This window comes from Aspergillus lentulus (assembly GCF_001445615.1).
Source record: "Aspergillus lentulus DNA, contig: Alt16, strain: IFM 54703, whole genome shotgun sequence".
Taxonomy (NCBI): domain Eukaryota; kingdom Fungi; phylum Ascomycota; class Eurotiomycetes; order Eurotiales; family Aspergillaceae; genus Aspergillus; species Aspergillus lentulus.
The window spans coordinates 1,963,114-1,989,844 of NW_028322113.1; the positions used below are offsets into that span (position 1 = coordinate 1,963,114).

A 26,731-nucleotide genomic window follows, 5' to 3' on the forward strand; every position below is an offset into this window, starting at 1 on the left:
AGGCAGGACGGTTTCGTTTTCGTTGTCGTTACCGGTTGCGTTTGGTTCTATGCTTGGGTGGGGGGGTAGAGATGAGGCCATTGAGGAATTACGGGACCTGGATGAGGGACGAAGTTGTACGTAGGACTCTGGCTCTCCCTGGGGTCAGAATGTGATCAGTTGCTGTATTGGGTTTGGAAGCTCGAAGTTCTGGATGTTTGGGACCCTGCTGATGGATGCGGGGCTGACAACCCTGCGTGCCGTGGTCGTCTAGTCAGGTAGGTACTTTTGACCCCTAGTTTATGTCAACAGAGGTACCTTGAGAATTCATATATATATAATTCTGGGTGATCTGGTTTCCGACTAAAAAAGCATATTTCATCGCGCTCATCAAAGAACTACAGTCTTATTGCAGGGATGCTAAAGGCCAAACTCTCAGACCGTAAATGCAATCGAAGATCCCAATCATCACCAAGGATATAACTCCATTATTTCGTCTCTGATGTAATCAGACAACACGCTTAACCTAGAACATTGATGTCAGCATAACTCTAGACAAGTCTGTTTTGGTATCGTCACACCCACCTCGAAGAATCTCTTCAGCCACCAGACCTGGAAGATACCCTCCCCAATGAGCACCGCAAGCTGGAAAATGCTCCACCACTTCACTCGGGCGTTTGTGCTCTCCGCTGTGTTTCGATGTACCCGCTCTCTAACGACAATGTACGACTGTTCATCCTTGACCTGAGCCAGAGCCTCCGAGAGTTTACGCACTGCACAAAGAAGCTGTTAGCTGACACTGCCCAGCCGGTGTCCAAAACCCATATGCAATGCTCATACCTTCCGCCTCCAGGGGATCTTGGGCCAATTCATGTTCCGGTACGTAGACGATTCCGTGGACGTTGAAGGACACTTCCTTCGAGTTCGAAGTCCAACCCTCGTTGCTGAAGCAGTAAACGTACTTTCCGTCGGTGTGCGCGGTGAACGAGTAGTCCTCCGATGAGACGGCTTGTCTGAAGTACTGGCGGTTCTTTAGGGGGTCCTCAACCTGTAAAATCCAGCACAACAGTCAGATTAGTAACTCATAAATCCCGTCCATTGCCTCGAGACCGATCCGACAATCAAAATAAATGATCAAGAACAAGCTTGAGTTTCAGGAAGGCCTACCCAGAAATCAATCTCAAGGTTTCCACTGCCACCAAACTCCCTGTCGCCAACTTGGAAGGTAACGGTCATCTTATCATCCTTGTGCAATGTCTCGTGGAAGCATTCTCTCGAGTGTGCCTTGAGCTGGATGTTGTGCCCGGCCACGGCTGTGATCCACCCAAGGGCGGAGATCAGAAGGGTTGTTGTGGAGAAGCGCATTTTGTGTATGACTTCGCTTGCATGCAGAAGACGAAGTTATAATGTGCTAGAGGAGAGGAGTTCGAGAGGAAGTGGTGATGTGCGGCTTGCTCGATGATCTCCGACGCGCAAGGTGTTCTCTCTCAGTCGGAGTTGGAAATTCGAGACGCTCGGACCACCTAAGCAAACCGCCGCAGTACTTGTTGATGGCTCTCCACGGACCTTGAACGTAAGCAATTCATTCAATGGTTTATCTAATGTGAGAATTTTCTTTCGGGATTCAAGTCTATTGAAAAGCTCACCTTTAGAAATCAATATTTCCTACCAGCAGAAGCATGATGTATACTGACTACTCCCTTCCCCTCGAAACAAGACCAACTGGTTTATATATAGGAAGTATGCTGTGTAGATTCAGGGGACGTCTCCTTGGCCCATGAAGGAGCTATTCGACTTTCTTGCTACAAATGAAGAGCTTATGTCTTTACACTCAGCAGAAGGGACAACGTGCAGACTCCTGCTGAAAAGTAGAATTTGCTCGTGCCTTCCTCCCAGAGTTGACAATGCTTGCCTTTTATAGAAAGTACCTTACTAGAAAAATCCCGAGACCGAAAGTATCCATACGTCCATGAGTACTTGTAGACAACGGACGCTGAAGCTGCCAGATACCTTATTTGCTACAGCTTCGTTTAATTCCGAACAAAATTGAGCACCAATCGACATGCCGGTCTATGTCGTCGACGGCATACGTTATCGGGTTCCTCTGACCTCCATCTTCAGACCCAGGACGCTGTGCAAAGACTTGCTGGTCATTGATGCGCATAGGGTAGCAGCAGCACCCATTAGATAATGTTATATTACAAGGACGAGTCTGACCTTTTGCAGCGAGCTAGGGTTGCTGCAAAGCACAACACGAACTTCTGGCACACTGAAACTGAGACTGAAGCTCTATGGACGGATATTGCGGGGAACAGGTCGGGTAAATACAATTGGAGGATCTAAACGATGAGAAATGACGGGCTGATCGAAAGAAGGCAACAACGATGCGTCCAGATGGAATAGAGGCGGTGGTAGGGTTCTTCATCAGCTTGAAACTCGTGAGGTGTCGTGGAAACAATCTCCCAGAGCATTGAGCGACAGCTTCGTTGAAGAGCTGGAACACAGCTTGAACGAGATTCGGGGCGACAGGCTCCAGAGTATCAGACAAGCGGACCGCAAAACTTCCTGGTATTCGAGCAATCTACCGCATGACAGTGAAATGACTAGCCCAGACCATCTGGCGTTTTTTTCCGATCCCTTGGCCACTGATGGCGAAGTAAGTAGGACTCTCAAACATCTCACTCAACTGTTTCCATCATTGGCAAGACAGCTGACAGACTGTGGTGAAGTTCGAAGAGGTTGAAGACGGAGGAGAGTACGAAGATTCCCGTCACCAGTACATCGACCGGGACTGTACCATGGAGGAGGTGACTCTACTTCGTGAAATTGCTGCTCAATGGAAAAAAGACCAGTGGAAGGCCATCAGCACCAGATTCAATGGCATGACCGGTCGTAAAATCACCCCTGAACAGGCAAAGTCAGTTCTCGACAACCACCAAGGGTAAGCTTGCGGATGGGGGGTGTGGTAGAAAGGCAAAATTCTAAAATTTTGTGCAGTTCCAACATTCATCGGATGGAAAGTTCTCGCCCTGATGGCAACCGGGATCGGATAAGAACCAAGGCTAGACCGGTACGCTCGGTGGAATGGCAACTTCAAAGATGAGGACAAGCCATTGTCGCGGACTTGGCCGGTTGTGGTTCTTCCATCAATTGAACATCCAGGGTTCCTTCAATGAATACGCGTTGTTCGAAGTGTGTGACATCATTGACTCTCCCTCTGCTGCTATGTTATTAGCTGGCTCGGATCACATAAGGTATTACGTTGAGCCGTTTTCTTTTCGAGGGTTTTATCCAAGCAGCGGTAGACACAGTAGGTGGCAGCGATTATGTTGCGGATATCTCGGCAAAAAAGTCCATCAAAACTGAGTTGTAGAAATGCTTGTACGCCGTTTAACATATTTGTAGGTTTGGTTCGTCCTACCACTTGGTAGAGGACTGCTCTTGAGTATGACAGTATGAGAGACAGGGTCCAGGCCTCTCTCACTCACTAAACCACTTGGGGAACCAAAAACCCCTGTGGAGGTTTCACCCAGTAATGAGCCCCGAAGGCAGAAGTATCAAGGGCGATAGGGATCGCCGAAGCGTTTTGCCCCAATATCGTTAAACCAGGTACCGCGCGTGGGTCGCTGAAGCAAGTGAGACCTCGGATTGGGTGACAGACTGTGGCACAGTTGGGATTGCTCCATAGGGGCGCTGGCCCTGAGACGGAAACCTAGGTACCCTGCGTTACCTAAGGGGACTGATCGATGCCTTTACTGGGTGATGGCGAATTCTCCTCCGCGCCCCCGGGCCAAAGAGAGCCAAAACCAAACATTCGTTCGTCCATTCTCTACCAGTTCTTTCAGGAGGCGACCTTTATCCGCTGAATTTATCGTTCTCTCGTCCTCTCGACTGTTCCAAGTGCCAACTACTCCACATTCTCTTTTATCGACTGACGTACGGGATCGGTCGACAGTCTTTGATTCCATTATTTATTGCATAACTGTCCCTCCTTCCGATCTCTCCTTACTCTTGTCGCTATTTTTATCCGGTATTGTTTTCGTCTATTCCCGTGCTTAAATTGAAGCAGTTTTGTGTTTATAACATCAATTAGTTTCATCACTTTCGTTCCCTCTTGACCTTTGAACAGCATATACATTCAAAATGCGTGTCAGCACCTTGCTCCCTCTCGCTCTTGCGGCCGGTACCGCTGTTGCCTCTAAGAATGGAACTTTGGGTTTCGCTCTCGGCAACAAGAACGCAGACGGCAAATGCAAAGTCCAGTCGGACTATGAGACCGATTTCGATACGTTGAAAGATGTGACCTCTCTCGTGCGCATCTACTCCGCGAGTGACTGCGACACCGCGAAGAATATCATCCCTGCGGCTAAGGCGAAGAACTTCAAAGTCGTCCTGGGTGTCTGGTATGGAAACCGCCCGCCACATTACATCCTCTTTACGTCAAGCGGCTAGGTTTCTAACATTTCCCCGTTTGGTAGGCCCGATTACGATAAGTCTTTCACCGACGACTTCAATGCCTTGAAAGAATCTGTCCCCGGAAACGAGGAGGTTATTGACGCCATCACCGTCGGCTCCGAAGTGCTCTACCGGAAGAGTCTCACCCCCCAGGCTCTGCTCGCCAGAATCCAGCAGGTCCAGAAGGAGTTCCCCAAGGTTACCGTTGGAATGGTGGACAGCTGGAACAAGTTTGCTGATGGCACGGCCGATCCCATCATTCAGGGTGGTGTCACTTATTTGTAAGCTCATTCTGCCTCCACTCTGTCTTGTCTCAAGAACTTGGCTGACTTCTGCATAGCCTGGCCAACGGCTTCGCCTACTGGCAGGGCCAGGAGCTGAGCAATGCCACCAACACATACTTTGATGACATGGCTCAGGCTCTGGGCCACATTGAGCAAGTTGCCGGCTCTAATGCAGACAAGATTCGCTTCGGCAACGGTGAGACCGGATGGCCCACAAGTAAGTTTTAAGCACATTTTGAATCACCTGGATTCACGCGGATATTGAATCTGACGCCTTAACAGCTGGTGGAAGCAACTACGGACCGGCCGTCGCCAGCACTGAGAATGCGGCTGATTACTACAAGTCTGCTGTTTGTGGCATTCTCGCATGGGGTGTTGATGTCTTCTACTTTGAGGCCTTCGATGAGTCCTGGAAGCCCGAGACCAAGGGCGACAACGGTGAGATGCAGGACGAAACGCACTGGGGTGCTTTCACTGCGGACCGTAAGGCCAAGTTCGATTTGACCTGCCCCAAGCACTAGGATTATATTTCCTAAGGTGAAAAGAATGGCGAGGATCCCAGGTGGACTTTATTCTTTGTATGATATACCAGCCGGATATACTAGTTTTTTAGAGATTTGAACAGCTATTGTCTTGAGTCAGAAGTGAATCTTCTGAGTTCTCAAAATACAATTCGGACGGTAGGATTAGGCCCAATTCCAGTCCCAATTTAGTTTTACCGTTGGATTTGGTACAACCCGAGATTAAGTACGTGTTATTTGATCAACAGTGACTTTTGGATTGACTCGGGTCATTCTGATCTGATGCATATTTCATGCACAATTTGATGAGTAAGCTGGTGTCATAATGAGCCACTGCGTAGAGCAACGGAGTCGTCAGAGTACGGAGGAAGCACCGAGTAAGAGAACCGTGGTTCGTAGCGTAGTTTTACCCCTGAATCAAAGACACGAACCACGAGGGCGCGTCGCCCGCAAAAGAGTAATAACAAACAATCATCTTATCAATTAATCGATGGAGAGTATGTTGATACTGAAAGTTAGATTGTTCTACTATCATGCTGCTCTGTCGCAGAAGATCAATACTCCGAGACGAAATACAAAGTGTTGAGTACAGTCACCAGATGGCGGTCAAAGCTGCTCCGTACTGAGGTAACCAACGAGCCATTGAAGATGCACCCAGTGTAAACAATCAAGCACCGGATACGTAGCATCGGGGAGTACTCCAGAGTAATGAGAGGACATATCAATCCGCCAGGAATCTTTTGATAATAAAAAAAAGAATACTCGGTTATCTGTAAAATACTGTAGACTTTAGATGATTACGGAAAACCCGGAGAACCCCTGCGACCTTCCTTTGAGTAATTCCTCCTCAACGGCCGTTGGCTCGAGGTTTGTTCGCCCATGAGTTTCCTAGTCTCCTCCGTAGTCTGGCGTTTTTTAAGTTCTGCTTCTGCTGATCGTGACATGAACCAAGACGAAGGAGCCAAGACATCCTTCAGATTAATATTAAAAAAAAGGGCATCGCTTTTCTCCCCTTAGTCTACGCCGTCGTTAGTCTCGATTATCCTCCTCATCGTCCACCCTCGATCTGGCTCTCCTTTGTGTATGCGCCATGGTCCAAGATTTTCGCATCCCTTAGCTGTCTCTAATCATTCGTCCGTTCTTTCCTTCTCTACCTTCGTTAGGGTCAGCTTTTGAGTTTTCCATCATTGAAGACTCCCCTCCCTGAAGGAATCTCTTGAGCACGTTCTCCATACAACGTCTAAGCCGCGGGAACGCCTGTTCCCTACAGCGCGCAGCTTGATTCGATTCCCGTAATTCAGGGTGAAGACCGATCGACGAGGTGGTTCTACGATTTCTTGTTATCTGATTTCCATGCTTCAACATTCTGGACGATAAGGAGAGCAGCAAGCAAGGGCTTGCTGCAGGTGTCGACACGGAAGGTGCGTGTTTCTTCTATCTGTTATGCAGATACAGTTCCTCAGGTCAAATTGTCCATTGATGGCATTGTGTTAGGCCGAACGCCATCGAGCGCCATGACCTTTCCTCCCAGTCATCGTCCTATGCGATTCAGCAGCTAATCAGTCGATTCTTCTTCTCTCAATAGATTTAGATCCGCTCGTTTCTTCCGCCAATTCGGCGTCTTGTCCGCCGCCGTTCATCGTGATACCCAACGACAATCCTGACGACTCGCACTCGACTGTTCCATTGGTACCATCCTACGCATCACCAGAAGTGTCGAATCGCTCGGCCTCCAGATCCCCTGGCCCGCAGCAACCCCCCAGGACCAACAGCGTCACCCCGAATCCCCCAGCGACTGCCCTCCCGACTCTTCCAAAATTGCGTGGGGCCTGGGAGTCATCTACATCGTCCCCGGATAACCGAGAGAAGGAGAGTAGTGTATATTATACAACTGCTTGGGGCTCACCTTATGCGGCACCCAGCCCGCGAAGGCTTTCTTGGTCATTAAGTCAGTTCGCGGGTATTGATCGCGCCTCTGGAGACAGCTCTCCAGCTTCGATGCGAAGTGGTATACACCACGATCCTGAGATAAATAATACGGACTTACTGAAGCCCCCTGCCGCGGAGACATCGGCGCGACATCTATACAGCAACCTTCTCAGTCGTTCTCCTGGACGAGACCTGCTTAGTAGGAAAGGAGGCAAATCCATCAAGGATTTTACGCAGGACTGGATCAACCAATATCTCTCAGGGCAACCACGAACGGAGCGAAGCAACTGGTTGAGCGACGACTCCGGTAGCGAGGCCCCCTCGTTCTTTACCGCGCAGAACCATTTTGCCGACGACGCTTCGGACGACTGGCTTGGTCTGGAGGAGGATAGGCGTGGCGAGGACCTGCTGAGAACCCCAACTCTCGCCGACTTTGTGAGCCGACGAGCTCTCGCTGCCAACGGCGAGAATAGCCTGGGGCGTCAGAAACTCAAGGATTCCCTGCACAAACGAACTGATACGCTTCGACAAGAAGACTTTTGGGGGTTCGCATACGACAAGGATCCCCAGTCACTTACCATGACAGAAGTAAAGGATACGCCACATTCGACGGAGATGGAGACCGGTAAGGCGGCGTCGCCGACTGAGAAGCCGCTGCCTCCGCCGCCAGCAGACGCTGATAGCGAGCCCCAATCAATACCGCAACCCTCAGAGAGCTCATCCACTCCGGTACCAGTAAAAAAGCCAGCTCTGGACAAGGAGCTGCCTACGCCTACGCCAACGCCAACGCCCAGACCCAGGAAGAAAATCAACTGGCGCGGGAAGGCCTGCATTATTGCCATACCTGTCGATGACAAAAGGGGTACGGAGGAGTCTGGGTACCGTCTATTGTCAGTCGAAGACGTACAGCAGCGGTTGAGACACTGGGAAGAGGAGGGCTATGACATCCGTGGCTTCACTGTGGGCGCGCCGGAGGACTTGTCGGATCTCGAACTGGGTGGGCTAAGTCGTCCGTCATTCCCCGACTTTAAGGATGTCCAGGAAGAGTGGGAGGCCGGAAAATGCACAGTCAGCATTCCAGATAAAGCCGAATGGGATGCGTATGTCAACTGGCTTCAGGAGGAGAAGTTGCGGGCCCTCGGAGTCTCCCTTGGAGATGAGGAGATGCCACCATCCGTCTCCCCTGCTTCTGCTGCTCTTAGCCAGATGGCCCCTTTCCCCGGACTTATCGCATCGCCGCCGATTCCCACGGCTTCAGCGACCAGCAACCCGCTATCGATTCCCCACCATTTCTCGCCTCACTTCAATCAGTCGGCGAATGCAAGTAATGGCATCGCTTCGTTGGCATCTCCGGCCTCCCAATTCAGTGTACAGACGCCGTTCTTCGGCGTGGAGCAGAACCTTTTGCCGGGGTATCTTCCGTTCCAACCCACACCCCCGACTCAAGGCGCTCTTACTCCCCAGAGTTTCTTCAATGTACGCCAAGGAAATGTTGCCTCGTCTATAGGTGGCAACCTTCCCAATTTGACGTCAATCCTGTCCCCAATTTCTCCCTTGCACGATCAAGGCGCATTCCACCCAGGTTTGGAGGAGCCATCACTCCCATCAAAGGACTCTCAGTATGGCCACTTCGACCATGGTCCGCAGGAAGCTGTGCCGGGAGGTACCCACCCACGGGCAGAAACGCCGGATCACTTCCACGCATCAAACGTCGAAATCGCCCAGCCGACACCGCGTGGCCACAGTCGGGGCCATAATCTCAGCGAAACCCTTCAGAAGGGCCTGGACCAGGTTGGCCCCTCTGATTACCATCTGGAGGAGTCGATAGAACGGCAGCTTGACGAGGACGATCGAGAGCCGATCCGAAACAACCTGCACAACTCCGAGCTCTTCCACTCACGATGGGCATTGCCGGATAACGACCACCATGGAATGCAACGCGTGCCTCAACATCTACAACAGTTTTACGGCGAGAACTACGTGCAATCTCACGCCAACGAAGGGTCGGATATCGACACAAATCCTAGCCTGTCTGGTGCTCCCCACGGACATGGGTCACTTACGAACAACATCCCCTGGCATGAACCCAAACCAAGCACAGGTTCATTTGTCGGCGGACACAAGTCGAAGCTCTCAACCTCGACCCTCAATGTGGAGGCAAGGGAGTTTGATCCAACCGGCGCGTCAACTGCGCAGAGCTATCCATCCCAAGGCAATGCGTTCCAATTCTCAGGCATGGGAAGCCCTGCGTTCACTTTTGGGACTGGAGCAAACTTCATACCTGCCGGTGGTTACAATGTTACTGCTCCTGCCTTCACACCGGGCGATGCCAGTATTACCCAGCACCACAATGTCCCCCCTGGAGAATTCAAATTCTCCTCCGCTTCTTTCAACGTTGCTGCTCCGGCCTTCAATCCAACCGGCAACCTTGGCCCTTCAACATCTGCCCAGCCTTCAGCCAGCCGAACCAAGATCTTTGGCGACATCGACCTGTCCCAGATTACGAAACCTCCAAAGAAATCCAAGGCCATTCCCATTGTCCGTCCCGATGACAACGCCCAGGATAACAAGAACAAAGCCAACGCCGAAGACGACCATGGTCGAGTTTCATCCGATCGTCATAAGCGTGTCCGTCGTGGCGAGAGTCCTGAAGGAGAAGCTCAATATGCTGTACCCAGTCGTCCTCTGGCAGAAACGACCAATGCTCAAGGTTCTCAAGCGCCAAATATTCCTCGAGATGTGCCTGCGGAGGGCAAAGAGAATGAGGTACCGGGACAAATTGCACACGACCCGCACCAGAAGGAGGCTTTTGGTGACAAGGAGAATAAATCTGTGGAGCGCAACGACACGCCCGTCAGTGAAGCGTCAACATGGACTCCGTTTGACACCAAGGACGAAAGGGCAGATGCACAGCCAGAGTCCCAAGAACAAGAGCAAGAGGGCGACAAGGTCACGCAGGAAGCCGCTCCTCCGGTAGCTGAAGCCGCTGTTAACGACGAGGCTTCGACGAAGAAGACCGCAGAGACTAGCACCAAGAGCTCGTTCCTTAAACCGACTGCAAAACCGTTCGAATTCAAACCTGCCGTTCCTGAATTTGTGCCTGTTTTCGAGCAGCCCAAGCCTGTACCTGCCCCTGAGAAGCCGCGGAATAATCTCATGGCGTCACGTTATGCTGTTGTAAGCCCTCCTGCTTCTCCCAAGCGGGATCCGGCACCCTGTCAGTCTGCCCAGCCTGTGGCTGTGGCTCATGCAGACGATAACGTCCCTGCAGTCGCAGCGGATGTGCCGGAGGATGATCTTTCAAGGCCAGTTTCGGAGGCGGAGTCCCCGAATGATGAGGAATTGAACGCTGTCATGGAGCAGCTCAATGATGACTCTGACGTTGGCATCGAGAGGTTGAGCACCCCTCGGCCTGCATATGAGCTTCCACAGTCAGCTCTGGGACCGTCCAAAGAGAAAAGGCACGTTCATGCAGACATCCGAAGCGAAGCACCCAGCCCAAGCCCGGGGCGGGGCCCTGTGGCCCAAGCTCTCGAGGTTCCCAAACTCGATTTCGACGCATATTCCCAGGCGTCCATGTCTCCTTCTAGAGGTGTTATTGGCGGCAGCCATTCACCCGTTCGGCAGCTGATCAGCCGCAACGAACATATCAGTGACTGGGATGATGTGATCTCCTCCGGCGAGGATGAGAAGTTGGTCAACAGAAGCCGGTTCTTTGACCGCCGCGTCAACGATCTCATCGGCTCGGTCATCGAAGAGCGTCTTTTGCCTCTGGAACGGGCATTGGAGGCCATTCAGGAATCAGTTATGATGGTTACATCTGGTGCCCAGAACAAATGGCTAAGGAGAAGTGTGTCTGCCGAAATCGAAGAAAGCGATGCTGACGACGAAGACGACGAGTACGACGAGCACGGTTCGTATAGAGCCAGATCGCCTTTCGCTCGGAGAGATCGCAAGCTCGACAGACTGAAGAACGTTATTTTGGAAGCCCTCGCCACTCGCGAACAGCAGCAGCTCCCAGCACCCACCGAGTCTCCTGAATTGACGAAACTGCGTGACATGGTCGGGGAGCTTCATTCCTTGACTGCACAAAAATTTTCAGAAGATCCCATGGCCAACTTGAGGGAGATGATGCAAGAGGTCGTTTCAAGCCAGCTGGTTCAGTACCAACCTCGACCTTCTGATGCAGAGGAGATTGGTGCCGACAGTCTCATGCTGCAGATCGATGGCTTAAAGAATATGCTACGCCTTACCGACGAGCGGGCCGAGCAGGAGTACAAACTGCGCAGAGAGGCACAAGACTCTGTGGCGGAGCTTCAGCGACTTCTGAAGCTTGCCGAGGAGGAAGCCGCCCGTCATAGCGAGGCCGCTGAATCTGCCGAAGCTCGTCTGCTCCAGTTCAAGGAGGAAAAGATCCCTTACTTTGAACAGATCCAGTTCCGATTCGACACTCTGGAACAGGAACATGCCACGCTCAAGCTTACACTCGCCGAAGTCTCTTCGAAGAATATCTCTCTTGAGGGTACTCTGGATGAGTACCGGTTTTCCAGCGACAACTGGAAGCGTGAGAGTGAGCAAGCGAAGAGCGAACTCGAGAAAACGAAGGCAGAAAACGAGAAACTCCGTGGCACCATCGATCACCTCAAAACTCGGATTGAGGATGGTCTGAGTATCCGACAGAACCTGAGTGAGAAGTTCGACCGTCTTCAGGACGAGATGGTGGCTGTGACTAGGGATATCACCAGAGACCAGGCTTCGTGGCGGAGACGGGAAGAGGAGCACATTGCGAAATATAACGAGCTGCGGACGGCTTATAGCCGTGAGGTCAAGCTGCGCGAGAAGCTTGAAAGCGACATCAGCGAGTTGGAGCAGCAGGAGAGGGAAGCGGCCAAGTTGAAGTTCATCTTTGGACAATCTCAGCAAGAAAACGCAAGACTGGAGGAACTGGTTGCTACCCTGAGACTGGAGAACCATGAGCTGCAGAACAAGGCTGCTCGCTATGAGCGTGAGTTCCACGAAGCGCGTGAAACCAGTCGCACCGAAATCCAGCGCACTAGGGCTTCCCTGGAAGCGGACCTCGAAGCCGCTAACAGTCAAGTCAACATTGTCCGTGCTGAGCTGGAGGCACAAATCATTCGCCTCCAGAGTCAATTGGATAATGTCCGCCTAGATACTGACACGGCGCGGGAGCGCTATGAATTGTTGCTAGAGGAAGCCAGCGAGACCAAGGCGAGTGCTTTGGCTGCCGCAGCTGAAGCTAAGGAACGTGCCATGGAGGAGCAGCGAAGAGCGCATGAACGCGTTCTGAACGATTTACGGGAGCGTCACGCTCGTGCTCTGCACAACTCGACCGAGGATAGGCAGCGGACCGAGTCTCATCTGATGGAACGACTGGAGTTGTCTGATGACAAGGTGCATCATCTTGAGGACCGTGTTAAGCATCTCGAAGAGAAGCTGGAGATTGCGAATGCGGCCGCACGGGCGGCGGCTGAAGCGGCTCAGACGGTCAAGGCAGAGTCCAGTCACTCCCATGTTGCGCACTCGTCCTCACCGTCCATGACCTTCAGCAAGGATTCCATGGTTCCAGAGAAGATTTCCCCTCAGGCCCTGCGGGAGTCCATCCTTGTCCTTCAGGATCAACTGCAGCAGCGCGAGACACGCATTGAGGAGCTGGAGCAAGAACTCTCTGGCGTGGACAAGGATGCGCCGAACAAGCTCAAGGAGAAGGACACCGAGATCACCTGGCTGCGGGAGCTTCTTGGCGTTCGTATCGACGATCTGCAGGACATCATCAACACACTGTCGGGTCCATCGTTTAACCAGCACGCTGTGCGCGATGCGGCTATCCGCCTGAAGGCCAACCTGCAAATGCAGCTCCAGGAACGCGAACGAGCTCAGTCGGGCCAGAACTTCCCTAGTCTCCCAAAACTCGCTGATTTGACTGCCTCGCCGCGTTCCCTGCCTCTCGCCGCTGCAGCGGCATGGGGGAATTGGCGCAAAGGCAGGGAGAATCCAAACTCCGGTGCCTCTGAGCAGACGCCATCCAAGTCAAACAATGCAAGCTCATTTCTTTCGGGACTCCTCACGCCTCCGAGCTCCAACTTCCGACAGGCTCCTTCAACTTCGGGTGGAGCTGCCACCACAGGTTGGAGGCGCTCTTCGGAGACTCGGCCGCTGAGGAACATCAACACAACGCCTAGACCTCTGTCTTCACGCCAGGCTGCTCCTTTGCAGGAGCCTCCAAGTACACCTCCACTTTTGCGACGGTCGAGCTATGACCATGACGCGGAGCCTGCGGAATATGCAGATGGCTCCTTTGGGGAAGATGTCGAGAGCACTGCGGATGGACTAGTCTCAGCGTCGCCCAAGGGGACAGAGGAGGGGCCCTTTGGGCCTCATCTTACTTCGTAAAGAGCCACTCGAGGCCTCCGAATTTTCCAAATTTGTGACACTAAGCATGCATATTTCTGTCCTCTCTTTTCCGTGTTTCCATCTTCTATCTGTTGAAACGTTCTGCTTGAACAAATTTGCCCATTCTGTTGTTTATGGCTTTAAATCACGATCTTTATTCCCTCGTTACATATTACAGTCTTCTCTGTTTCTCTGCGTTTTCTCATCTGATACCACCAGTTGACTTTACAGAGAGACAGTGTACAATTCTTCCTCGCCCTCTGTGTACCTACTAATCGCCACTCGTTCTCTTCTTGTTATCTCACCTGATTGATCTGCCAAGGCAGATGTCATTCAGCACCACATACCCCTGTTTATTTGTGCTAGCAGCAGTAATCACGCTCTAGATAGCGTATCATATAGATACCCACTTCTAATTGGACATACATTCATTGATCAAGATCACTTCTAATTTATGGATCAGTCTTTATCGCTCTGCGAAGGTTTTGACATAGAAGCATCTTGTCTATCAACTCCATTAAGCCTCGATGCAGCACCTGCTCCGCAGTATGCAAACAACCCATTCCGATCTGCGATGGTCTCTGTTAGTCCGCACAGCACGGATACTCTCAACAAGCATATCCACAATATCCAGAAGAAACGACCAAGGCGGAATACCGTCCGACAAAGGCAGGAACCTGTCTTCTAAATTTGCCTGCTAATGGCCGTTCCTCAAGCCTCGGCGACGATTGTTCGGCCCGCTCGGGATTCCGCATCATTATCAGTCTACCATAACAGCACGGTAACACAACATTGGGCTGCTGATGCCACGCGAGGCCGGTTACAATCAAGATAAGCTACATATGGAGTTGAGAAGCAAATAAGTATATGTTTATTTCCACTGATACCGTGTATCGTTGTGACTCTTCTTCCTGTAGGTCTATCTGGTCTGGCGTTCTAGTCCAAGCAAAATAAGCAATCCAGGATTCTAGTCCATATTCCATGACATTCGTTGTGTAGCATCAGGAGTGCCAGTTGGGTTGGTTACAATAAGTGGTAGATATGAACCGCGTGCAAAATCGCTTCTCGTCTGAGGGTCACAATACATCTGATTCAACTTCAGCTGTGTGGAACAAAAATCGTTGCCAATGGCTTAGCACCCTCAAAAAGTGCGTCAAAAATGGCGACATAAGCTGTAAAATGCTCATGTCAGATATCTATTCGGAAGCCCGCTTCTTGCGGCTAGTGTAGGCGGGATCAGGCAGAATGTGGCGTGATCGAGGTGGTTGTGTTCAAGATCGCCCTTTCGGATCCTTGCTTGATCGTAATAAGGCGCAAATAGGAGTGTGCAATCCGATACAAAGCAATGTCCAAGGTTGCGAAGCCGGACCGGTCGGCATGGACCTCTCTTAAATGATGATGTGTTTCTCTCTCTTGTAAATATCTCTCAAGAGTTTCAGTTGGTTGACACCCATACTCTGGCGGGTAAGGCTGTTGGGTAAATCGACAATCGCCCGTCGAATCAGTGCCAGGCCCATATGCCCGAAGAAGCCCACAATCCTCTCTACAGAGGTCTTCAGCATTGCAGAAAGCAACGTAATGTGTGTTTCTTGGACTTCGTTTGGCGGAATCATGAGGATTTTATGCATCGTATACCAGAACATGGTGTTGGGAAATGGGTTCCTGCGCGGCGTCTTGCCGAAATTGCGCAGTGTCAACGCGGCATATCCGGCTCCAAGCGCCGTCATGCGGTCCGCATGGCCTTGCTCACTGATGAAAGGTCCGTCCGGGCCCTCACGCCACCAGCCGATAGCCTTTCTGCCAGCCTCGGTTTTCTCATTGCCGTAAAAGCCCCAAAGTGCGGGACAGACAACGCGGTACTTGGCCCAAAGGATGTCAACCATGTGGTGGCCCTTGTAAATGAAGGCGTCCATAGAGAAGATTTGTGCAGCCACTATGCCAATCGGCTCCGCCTGGCCCTGGTTGATGGATGCCTCCGTGATGAGAGACGAAATCAGACATTTGGAGAATATGTTCAAGGCGTAGATCAAGAGTGCTGGCACCTTGTTGTCCTCCGAGTTGGCGATGTCCTCCGGGGGAAATGCGAAAAACTGCCGCACATCAACAGATGGCTCCGCGATCGACGCAGCCTTTTCTAGTGCCGAACGAATCTCCTGAAGCTACACAATCGTAAGCATTGATAATTCATCTGAGGAAAGACAATGTCAATGCACTCACCTGGGTCTTGTTGGCACCCTTGCCTTCCCGTAGTTGACCAACACATTTTTTGATTGACCGACGGACGTCTCCCATGTTCTGCTTAACAACGGGGTTGGTTTTCCCCTCGTCCTTGAGGTATTGTCGGAATTTCTTCAGGTGCTGATGAAGCTCGACGTAGCGCAATTGCACCTTGGTCTCCTCCTCGGTCTGACGAGCGCCACCAATCTGCTTCTGCTGCTCTACCTGAGCCTTTTGCGCAGCCTCTGCCGTCCGTTGTGCGGCTTCTTGTTCGGCCTTTTGCGCCTCCACTTGTCGTTTCCTATTTTCCTCTTCCAGTCGTTCTTTTTCCTTGCGTTCCTTATCTTCTTGCTCAGCCTTGCGCTTCTTCTCGGCCTCCTCTTCGGCTTTCCTCTTTGCCTCCTCGGCCGCTTTGCGCTCTGCCTCTCGTCGCGCGGCCTCCTCTTGCTCACGCCGTAGCTTCTCTGCTCGTTCCCGTTCTAATCGCTCGGCTTCTCGACGAGCCTCTTCCTCTTTCCGACGCTTTTCTTCCTCGACCGCTCGCTGGTGAGCTCTGAGGGTCTCCTGCGCCTCCTCCCGCACCTGATCATGACGGGCAGCAACCTTGTCGAGTGCTGTATAGTGTATGGCCTCGCGCTCGCTATCAATGCGGTCGAGTCGTTCGTAAAAGGATTTTCGTTCCCATGCTTTGACCTGTTTTAACTCGGTACTGTGGATTTGTAATTGTTCGAGATCTCTCGTGAGATCAAGTAGAAGCTGTCTCGACGGGCTATCCAAACCCGCAGGATAGCTTATTCGACCCATTGTGGATGTAGATCTGTCGCTTCTGTAGGAATTGGCCGACGGCGAGTGAAACGCGAGCTTCGATGAGGGACTGAGAAGATGAGAGGGCACGAGTAGAGATTGATGAACGTAGGACGTACGCAGGAAATTTCGCACGTATGGATATAGGCAAGGGGCGAGAAGAGATTATCAATGCGTCTTGTGCGAGGTCATCTGCTGATGGCGATCCTATTCATGACATGAGACATAGCGGACGTCCAGAGGCTCGGGATTCAACAATTCAGTCGCTCGCGTACAATTTCGATGTCCTGAAGTGAGGCTATTCGTCAATGATGTGCTGAATGCAGGGCTGTGTGAGGAAAGCGAAGGTATAGAAGCTAGGTCTCATCACTGAGATATCAAAGGAGAGGCATCCGATTTGAGGAATCTCGAAAACGTAGTCGAGCGGAATTATCCAGAAGAACCCGCCCAAAGTATAAAGCTTTAGAAAGGGAAAGTGAGCGTGTGAAGAAGGATACTCGATGCCCTGGATTTATAAAAGGAAATAGGAATGAAGGCATGCCATATCGGTTAGATGAGGAATGGATGTAATGCTCCCGATAACTGCTAGCAAAGGCAAAAGGATCAGATTAAGGCCATACCTTTTCCGCAAGGTTCTCAATGATGCAGGAGATCAACAAAAAATGGCAACGGATGGCCAGTCCCCCAATTGAGAGACGTTTGGATCAATAGGTAAGGTAGGTATCACTGTTCACGCTCTTTGTTTGATGCCGGAAAAAGGTTCGACCTCCGTACCAATTGCGAGCCTTGATTCCTCGATCCTCAGGAGTCGAAGTTGATCAAACAGCACAAACAGCACAAACAGCACAAACAGCAGCAGAGCACGGAGAGTGGTACCCTTAACTTTAACTACCTTACGATTTCAGGACTGTTCCTCGGTCGGAGGCGGAGGACGGGCTTCTTGCATCACCATTTAGGCATGGATATCATTAACGAAAGTTGATACTCGATTCAGTGTCTTCGTCTTTTGACTGATATGGAATTAACAAAAGAGAGGCTCTCCTACAAGTATAAAATACCGAAGCGGCTTCGTTACGCCGTCAGTACTATAGTCAAGTCACGAGCCCTGCTAAGTTGCTTCAGACAGCTCCAGTGGATCCCACTAGATGGACCCTCAGCCAGACAGCTATTGGGTGGGTTCCATCATCCACTACTCCTTATTGTATTATTACCATTCAATACATCCCCGTCCATGCTTCCCAGACTGAGGGGTTGTTTACCTAGGGAGTAGGGAGGTGAAGATGGCCCTGAGTAGTTGTATACAACTTATTATTGCTTGTAGACATATTTAATCGGGGATGGTAACTAGAATGGAGTCTAATTCATTAGTACCTCAAGGTAATCTCTAAACTGGGTTATACCTTGATTACCAGAAAAACGCAGGGATGACAGCTAGGGAACCGCCGAGAGAACCAGAAGATCCTGTTGCCTCTCAAGTATGGTAACTTTGATTTAGTGACGGGTCAATCAGTGCTCATTATTATATTATTGACCTTTGCTCATCAGCCTTGGTCTCAATAATAAAAATAATAAGAGAGGTCTCTAGCTGGAGACAGCGCATTCATCATTGACAGTACTTGGAAAAGCTGATGATCGAAAGGCAAAGGAAGGCAGGACAGCAGAGACGAGACCAGAGCCTAACACCGACCTTTTGAGTACGAGTGCTCCAAAGTCGTCTCCCCCACATCCTTATTATTGTTCTACTCCGTAGTTTACTTGAAGACCGCTAGAGGAGTAGTTGTTCTCTTAGTTGACTCCTCTTCCTGATATACTAGACCACTTGTAGACTAAATATATCCCATCGTAAAACTTCATCCTCACCCTCTCTTTCTTTCTCTTCTTTCTCTCTTCCTCTTTGCTTCTCACTCATCTTCTCTTCTCATCTCTTCTCCTCCCCTCTCCTTTTTGCTTATCTTCCTGTCCTCCCCCTCTTCCCCTTCACCCCCCCACCATAATCGTTTGCTCCCCCAATCATTCCTTGAACATCAAGTAGAGTCAATCTCTTGATAACAACCGGTAATCATCGGCGTCAGCACCATTCTTCATCTTCTTGTCGTTCTCTCTTCTGGATCAGAACCTCGTCGCTTCGCCTCGTGCTTTCTGATTCGACATTGAATAAAAAACGTTAGAGACTACAAAAGTACCCCCAGGGGGCCAAAGGAAATCGAGGCCAACTCAACAGCTCCTTATCCTGCTTCGCTATCAATTCCCCCCCCTATTCCCTCCCCGAAATCTGGTCTCCTCTGAGAGACTCCGATCGCTTCCGTGCCATCTCCATCAAATAGGCACAATATACAAGCAACAGACTGTCGAAAATATATAACTAAGGAGAAACGGAAACTAAGGAGCGTTCCAAGAGCGATCAACGGAAAGGGACACCCTTTTTGTTATCCTCTTGTGGTGGTTGTGGTTGTGGTTGAGAAACAGCTTCCCTCCACTTCTCCGGTCCTTCTCCTCCACTCTCATCTCGTCAGTCGACAGCTTCATTCTCTCTTTGAACAGCATCGACGTTTTGGCCATCTGTCCGCGCTAAAACCCTCCTCAATCCTCTTTCTTGTCGACTTAGGAGAGGTAAAGAAATTTGATTGTGAGCTGGTCACCGCTTTCTTCATATGAAAAGGTATTCCCGCTTCGTGCGTTAAGGGGGACGATAAACGAGGGAAAAGAAAAAAGACGTCATTCTTCAGCAGTAGAATTCTACATTAGTTGGACTGTCATTCAGAGGTGAGTCTTGACTCTTCAAAGGACTCCTTACTGCGTCCCGTCTGCTTTCTATCATTCTGTCCTCGTCTGAGTGCCACTCCTTGCCGCTTTCCACTCTGCAATTGGCTTGTTCCTTCCATTTGATAGCTACGATCTTCGTTGATGTCACTCTCGCGGGCCCAGTCACAGCTTCCGTGGCCCCCTCCCTCGTCTTTGATCTTCCTCGTTCCCAGCCAAATCTGCCTTTGAATTTCCTCTTGTTGTTCTTTTGAGATTTACTCGTCCTTTTCCTCCTAATACTAATTTGCTGTTCCGTCTTGGTTAGTATAGTACAAATTGCCTGTCGTTTTTCCAAGCTTCCTACGGTCGGCCTTCATCGCGGGTAGCCCCACAGAAGTGAACAAGTCGCCTTCGAACTCTCCCTTATATTCAAAGCAAGACATCCCTCGCGTGGAAGATTCAACCCTACAATATCAGTTCGTTCATTGTCCTTCCGAGAAGATGGATCAACAGGGCCAATCCGGGGTTCCCGGCCCCGCTGGCCGCAAGCTCCATATAGCTCACAGGAGAAGTCCCTCAGAGCTGACTCCTCTCATGAGTATGTTTGACAATATCAAGAAGAATCAACTCCGCTTTGGTCTTTTCGCGTACAATTATTCGCTGACAATTCGATTTTGACAATAGTGGAACAACTGGCCATTCAGCAACAGATTGAGCTGCTTCAGCAGCAACAGCAACAAATTGCGGCGACACATCAACAGTATGTCAACATGGGACTTTTACAGCCACAGCAACTGGGCCAGGTTTCTGCATTCTCTCCTTCGCTTCAGGGCGGTGCGTCCATGGGGGGCGTTTCCCCTCAGATCAACGCCTTCCAGTTTCCCCAGCTAGCTCAACAACAGCTTGGCGTACCCATGAACACTCCTAATCAGCACTCGCACCGACGCAATCAATCCGCACTTCCCGGTCTGCCCATGGGCCCACCACCTGCCCCATCCTCAGGCGCCTCCGGATACACTGATTACAACGCCCAGCAGGGTAACCCTCAGCAGAAGGAAAACAATAACCATGGCCGTAATCGGGGGCCTCCAGGTGGTGGTGGTCACCAACGTCGTCATTCGCTTGCTTTACCCGAAGCTAAAAAGGCCGCGGAGCTAGCTCAGCAAAAGAGAACAGCATCCGGCTTTCAATTCCCCGCCCCAGGCGCTGGGGGCAGCTCTGAGAACCTATCAGGGTCCGAGGATAAACCGACCTCGACCACACCACAACCCCCCCAGGGACTTGGTCTGCACCGCGCCGGCAACATTCGGGCTGGCGCCCATGGTCGCAGTCAATCCGTCGCTGTCGGCAACTCCCGGGGATCGCTGTCCGGACGCGGTATGGGTGGCTTTCAATTTCCGCAATCTAGCGACATTGGGGGGCAGTCTGAGAACCAACGACGTGGAAGCCAGCCGGGCCATGCACGCACCTCATCGAGAAATTTCGACGGTAACTGGCGTCAGCCTAACAATCAGAATCAGGCACAGGACCAGCAGAAGAGCTTCGGACAGCAAGGTAGCACTTTCCAACCCGGCCACCGCGCTCGTGCGTCCATCAATCAATCGATTGGTTCTATTGGCTCCTTCCAGTACCCGGCCCAGCCCCAGCTTATCCAGTTGCCTCAGGGTCAGGTTGTTATGGCGCCACCTCAAATGTTCGGCGCTGGCCAGCAGCTAAGCCCATTGCAACTGGCACAGCTCCAAGCCCTGCAGCAACAAAGCGGTCAGTTGAATGGACAAGGGCTCGGCGGTCTGCAGGCTAGCCAACACGCTCCGCCACAGCTGTCTGCTCAGCAACAACAACAGCAACAGCAACAGCAGCGCAAAACTCTATTCACTCCTTATCTGCCTCAGGCGAACCTGCCCGCCCTTCTGAGCAACGGTCAATTGGTGGCTGGTATCCTTCGAGTCAATAAGAAGAATCGTTCCGATGCCTATGTGACCACTCCGGATCTGGACGCCGACATCTTCATCTGTGGAAGCAAAGACCGGAACCGTGCCCTTGAGGGTGATTTTGTTGCCGTTGAACTCTTGGACGTGGACGAGGTGTGGTCTCAGAAGAAAGAAAAGGAGGAGAAAAAGAAACGCAAAGATATCACAGATGCTCGCTCCGGCAGCACCGCAGGAACGGATAAACTATCGAGGTCGGACTCCGGTGCCAATGGCGATCGCCAGGAAATCGGACCCGATGGTAGCATCCGGCGTCGTGGAAGTCTGCGCCAACGACCGACACAGAAGAAGAATGACGACGTTGAAGTTGAGGGCCAGAGCCTCCTTCTCGTCGAGGAAGATGAGATCAGTGACGAACAGAAGCCTCTTTACGCGGGCCACATCGTTGCTGTGATTGAGCGTATTGCCGGTCAAATGTTCTCGGGAACTTTGGGGCTCCTTCGGCCTAGCAGCCAGGCTACAAAGGAGAAGCAGGAAGCCGAACGGCAGGCCAGAGATGGCGGTCACGGCCGTCAGCAGCACGATCGTCAACAGGAAAAGCCGAAGATCGTGTGGTTCAAGCCCACCGACAAGCGTGTTCCTCTCATCGCTATCCCTACCGAGCAGGCACCTCGCGATTTCGTGGAGAAGCATCAGGAATATGCCAACCGTATCTTTGTCGCTTGCATTAAGAGATGGCCAATCACATCCCTTCATCCCTTTGGTACTCTCGTGGAACAGCTCGGTGAAATGGGCGATTTGAAGGTGGAAACGGATGCTCTTCTCCGGGACAACAACTTTGGTGCCGACGAGTTCTCAGATGCCGTGCTCAAGAGCATCGGCTGGGAGGACTGGTCCGTCGCCAGCGGAGGCGATGCGCTTCTTGAGTCCCGTCGGGATTTCCGTTCGGAAACCACATTCACCATCGATCCAAGCGGAGCTATGGAGCTGGATAATGCCTATCACATCAAGCCTCTGGCCGATGGCAAGGTTGAAATTGGTATCCACGTTTCTGATATCGCACACTTTGTGAAGGCGAACTCTCTGGTTGACCGGGAAGCAAAGAAGCGAGGCACGGCGGTCTACCTCATGGATCGACTGGTCAATATGCTGCCTCGGCGAGTCTCGACGGAGCTCTGCTCTCTCCTTCCTGAACAGGATCGCCTTACGGTCAGCGTTGTATTCACTGCTAATCCAGAAACCGGCGCTGTGGACGAAGATGTTTGGATCGGGAAGAGTATCGTCAAGAGTGCAGGCAGATTGAGTTATGACGAGGTGAACTTTGCGATCAAGGGGGAGTCCAATGTATCCGTGGCCGGAATCTCCGCCAACACCATTCAGACCCTGAATGTCGGTAACCCTCTATCCTCATTTTCTCCTCCAGGACTGAGCACTAATGTAATGCGGGTTATAGGCCATCACACACAAGTTTCGAGAAGCTAGGTTTGGCAACCGTGTCTCGAACCCGCCACCTCTGCGCCTTCTACATCAGCTGGATGATGAGAATGTGCCTGTAGAAAGGAACATATTCGATTCTACTGATGCACGCGAGCTGGTGGAGGAATTGAGACACAAGGCAAACTTCTTCGTCGCCCGCAAATTGGTTTCTGCTATGCCCGATAAGGCTTTCCTTCGCCGTCAACCATCGCCGAACTCACGCCGCCTTCATTCCTTCATTGACAGGATGAACCGCCTCGGCTATGACTTTGACCCTTCGAGCAGCGGCACTCTGCAGAGCAGCCTTTGCAGAGTACAGGATGATGACCTGCGGAAGGTTCGTGTTCAAATTTGCTAAGGACATTACTTTCTTCCGCTGACATACTGACTGGGATTAGGGTATGGAAACTGTTTTGTTGAAGGCTATGCAGCGTGCGAAATACTATGTGGCTAGCACTGTACAGGATGAGCAGCGCCATCACTACACCCTCAACCTACCCGTCTATACTCATTTTACCAACCCGTCCCGTCGCTATGCGGACATTATCGTTCACCGTCAGCTCGAGGCCGTCTTGTCGAATGGTGCAATTGAGTTCTCAGATGACGTGGAGTCTCTGAGCAAGACGGCGGATCTGTGCAATACTAAGAAGGATTCGGCGCACAATGCACAGGAGCAGAGCGTCCATATCGAGGCTTGCCGTAGTATGGACAAGAAGAGACAGGAGATCGGTGGCGATTTGATCAGTGAGGGAATCGTTCTCTGTGTCTACGAGTCGGCCTTCGATGTCCTCATTCCCGAGTTTGGTTTCGAGAAGCGTGTCCACTGTGATCAACTACCTCTGAAGAAGGCCGAGTACCGCAAGGAGACCCGTGTTCTGGAGCTCTACTGGGAGAAGGGCGTTCCGTCTTCTGCCTACATTCCAGAGGACGAACGGCCTAGACCTGCCAACTCTCGCGCTGCTCAGGCTGCGGCCGCGGCTCGCGAAGCAGAGGCTGCAAGAGAGCGTGCGCGCGAACGTGATGAGGCGATCCGCAAGCAGACTGAGACTGGAACCATGTCTGCCGATGATGTCGATGCTCTCTTCGACGATGACGACGATATCTCCGAGGTCACTGAGATGGCTGCCGGCGTCTCTTTGAACTCGTCTGCTGACCGCACAACCCAGAGCATGCCACCTTCACCGACTCGTAATGGCCATCTTCAGCAGACTCCTCACCGTACTCGGTCCGATCCAAAGATGCCAAGCAGCAACAATGACGTGCCGGAAGCCAAGTTGACGAACAAGGAGAAATACCTCAAACTGTTCAAGCTCCGCGAGGAGGACGGAGAGTACATTCAGGATGTGACCGAGATGACCCGGGTTCCCATCATTCTCAAGACTGACTTGACCAAGAGCCCTCCGTAAGTTATCCTCAGTGGCTTTCTATCATTTCAGATGCTTACTAACACCGTCGTGTAGTTGTCTCACTATTCGCTCAGTCAACCCATATGCCTTGTAAAGGCGAAGAGATTTTTAGGTCACTTACTCGGCTACTCGAATATGCTTGTAGGTTTATACTTCAGGTCTTTATGGCTGTAATATCGATTCGTGTATGGGTATGCAATATTCCATCAGTCGCCTGTCCACCGGAGCTGTTTGCATACTATTTCACAGCGCGGTTACATGGCGACTTGTTTCGAACCGATGTCGATTGCAAAATGGTTTGTGGGTGGCAACCTAGAAAAAGATAAGAAGTGTTTTGAGGTGATCCGAATGAGTGAACCAAAGCGTACCCGTGGTAGTTACGCGACAGCATCTTTGAAGAGCTGGCCGCAGGTGAAACCAGGGCGGGAAATTGTCTACGTTTTCAATGTTAAATAGTTGCATAGCTTATTTGATTGGCGGTTTCGGATGGCTTTGATTGGCTTGCTGCCCACAGACGCTGGGAAGGCTCTAGTAGTTAACTTGCCCACTGGCTATCGTTATTATACAATGGCTATAATGCACTAAATTGTCATCCTGAATCCAGTAGCACGATGCTATACTATCCTATGCGAGCCGTCGCTGATAACGAGATATAAACATGAAGATCGCCAACCACATCACCGTTAGCAGTTCCTCCCTAGCAGAGATGACAACCACCATGTCCCAATGCGTCGCATATGCCCTTTCCAACGCCAAGCCAGACCAGAAAAAGCCCAAAGACGCACAGAAGCACGCAGTGGTATAGACAAAACTAACCAGAAAAAATCCATACAGCCGGGCTCTATAACCTGCGGATCCCAATGCGCGGCTTTGCCTTCATGCTCGAGGACGAGACCTTCCGCGAACCAGACACCGCTCTGGACTTTGATCCCGACGGACAAGTAATCGCCGGGGAAGGGGCGAGAAGAGACGAGGGGTAGTGCGGACTCTTCCGCGCGGACGGGCCCATCCCCTTGGAGGCATGGAGCGCAGCACGATTCTCCTTGCTGTCGTTGCTGTGATGGGACTGCACGTCGGAAGGATCCGAGGCGTCTTCGAAGATGATGATCACGTCGTCGCGGATCCGGGCTGAGGCGTTGACGCCCTTGTCGAGGTGGGAGAGCTTGGGGGATTTTCGTTGCGGTTGCGGCTGCGGGGAGGAGTCGCGGTGCGGGGTGTGGTTGGCGGCGATGTTCTTTTCGGAGGTGGTCATGGTCATGGTTGGCTTGTCTGTTGTTCGTGAGGGCGCGAAATCGGGTTCCATGAGTGAGTCCGGCTCTGGGTCTAGGGATGTGGTAAGGTCGGAGAGGGGTCTTTTCCCGTGAGCATTTTTGCGGGGGCTGGGAAGGGCGAGTTTCACGGGGCAGGGGGAGAGGGAGGGGTCGTTTTCTTTGGAGGTGGAGGGGCGGGTGGTGTCGCTGTCATCGTCTGATTCTGGGTGGTTGTTGTGGGGGTCGGCGTCGGTTTGGTCCGATGGCTGCGGTGTCACACTGGGCTTCTTCGTTTTCATCGTCAAGGACTGGACTCGTGTTCCTGTGCGTGATCGCAGACTGCGGGTGCCCTCTTGCTCTGGAATGAGCGTTCCGGCCTCCTCGCCCCTTGATTTCGCTTCGACAACTGCGGTTTTGAGATCTGGTGGTACAGGGGCGTGGATCGATGTCATGAGCTTCGCCTGACGCGCGAACGCATCGTAGTCTTCTTGTAGGAGAGCGCCGGCCGTGGAATTGAGCGCGGAGTCGGGGTTAGGGTAGATGAGGAGGCAGGAGATGGTCTGGACAAGTTAGTCGCTATTTTATTTGATTTGAAGATAGGATGCACGCACGACTAGGACGTCCTTCAACGTCAACGTCGACTTCCAATCCCTCTTTAGTGTATCCACGCACACGGCGCCGGTCGACTCCTCCACGTTTGGATGCCATATTCGGGTCTTGAATGTCGCCTTGGGCGGACTCTTAGGGTAATCCTCTGGCATTTTCAAGTGTAATCGCCACAGCCCCTGGGAGTAGGGTGTGCCCTGCGGACCGGCCAGCAGGGTGGTGAGTTGGGTCAGATCATCGGATGAGTCTTCTGTCGGGAAAAGGTAGTTTGGAGGGAGCTCCTCGTGCAATGCAGCGTGATCTGCAGCTAGACGGCGGAAGGATGAGCGCTAGGAAACGTCAGTCTGGTCATGATACTTCTGGAGGTTCGTCAATTGGAACTGACCATTTTGCTCGTCTCCGTTTATTCACCTGGGGATCAGACTGCGCTGGACTGGGCAACTCAATTGCTGTCGGATAATTAGCAGACTGTAGCCTCACAAAGGAAAAAGGGCTAGACAAGACTATCGAACCCAGACTGATTATTGATCGCCCCTTGTGATTGCCAATCACCACCTTTACTTCCCTATTGTTGGTCTTTTGTTTTGATGATGTGAAGCTGATGGCTGCACTAGTCCAAAAGTGGCAAGGAATGGATGCGGACATAGGATCACGTGATGGACGCGCGACGCGACTCGCGTTTTAGGAAATGTAATTGATTCCTGCCTCGATGCCTGAGGTGAT

The 26,731-nt window shown here is 51.6% G+C and overlaps 6 protein-coding genes across 6 annotated transcripts; 3 read left to right on the forward strand and 3 right to left on the reverse strand.

Moving 5' to 3' along the window:
* Window positions 1-487: 487 nt before the first annotated feature.
* On the reverse strand, window positions 488-1,344 carry ALT_8121 (p24 family protein; the record flags this gene model as incomplete). The annotated part of the gene is made up of 4 exons (XM_033556022.1): window positions 488-505; window positions 565-752; window positions 820-1,027; window positions 1,147-1,344. The coding sequence occupies 4 exons, from the start codon at window positions 1,342-1,344 to the stop codon at window positions 488-490; spliced, it is 612 nt and encodes a 203-aa protein (XP_033411913.1).
* Window positions 1,345-2,169: 825 nt separating this feature from the next.
* On the forward strand, window positions 2,170-3,082 carry ALT_8122 (uncharacterized protein; the record flags this gene model as incomplete). Its single annotated transcript, XM_033556023.1, has 4 exons — window positions 2,170-2,299; window positions 2,355-2,635; window positions 2,709-2,920; window positions 2,977-3,082. The coding sequence occupies 4 exons, from the start codon at window positions 2,170-2,172 to the stop codon at window positions 3,080-3,082; spliced, it is 729 nt and encodes a 242-aa protein (XP_033411914.1).
* Window positions 3,083-4,122: 1,040 nt separating this feature from the next.
* ALT_8123 (putative myosin class II heavy chain (MHC)) lies at window positions 4,123-13,579 on the forward strand (the record flags this gene model as incomplete). Its single annotated transcript, XM_033556024.2, has 5 exons — window positions 4,123-4,382; window positions 4,458-4,715; window positions 4,775-4,935; window positions 5,001-5,201; window positions 6,825-13,579. 5 exons carry the CDS (start codon window positions 4,123-4,125, stop codon window positions 13,577-13,579), a joined length of 7,635 nt encoding a protein of 2,544 aa, XP_033411915.2.
* A 1,388-nt stretch (window positions 13,580-14,967) lies between these two features.
* ALT_8124 (putative RNA export mediator Gle1) lies at window positions 14,968-16,600 on the reverse strand (the record flags this gene model as incomplete). Its single annotated transcript, XM_033556026.2, has 2 exons — window positions 14,968-15,738; window positions 15,797-16,600. 2 exons carry the CDS (start codon window positions 16,598-16,600, stop codon window positions 14,968-14,970), a joined length of 1,575 nt encoding a protein of 524 aa, XP_033411917.2.
* Window positions 16,601-19,843: 3,243 nt separating this feature from the next.
* On the forward strand, window positions 19,844-24,246 carry ssdA (mRNA-binding translational repressor SSD1; the record flags this gene model as incomplete). The annotated part of the gene is made up of 5 exons (XM_033556027.2): window positions 19,844-19,940; window positions 20,027-22,659; window positions 22,724-23,083; window positions 23,145-24,148; window positions 24,207-24,246. The coding sequence occupies 5 exons, from the start codon at window positions 19,844-19,846 to the stop codon at window positions 24,244-24,246; spliced, it is 4,134 nt and encodes a 1,377-aa protein (XP_033411918.2).
* A 747-nt stretch (window positions 24,247-24,993) lies between these two features.
* ALT_8126 (putative ubiquitin conjugating enzyme E2) lies at window positions 24,994-26,396 on the reverse strand (the record flags this gene model as incomplete). Its single annotated transcript, XM_033556028.2, has 3 exons — window positions 24,994-25,962; window positions 26,014-26,337; window positions 26,394-26,396. The coding sequence occupies 3 exons, from the start codon at window positions 26,394-26,396 to the stop codon at window positions 24,994-24,996; spliced, it is 1,296 nt and encodes a 431-aa protein (XP_033411919.2).
* Window positions 26,397-26,731: the final 335 nt, after the last annotated feature.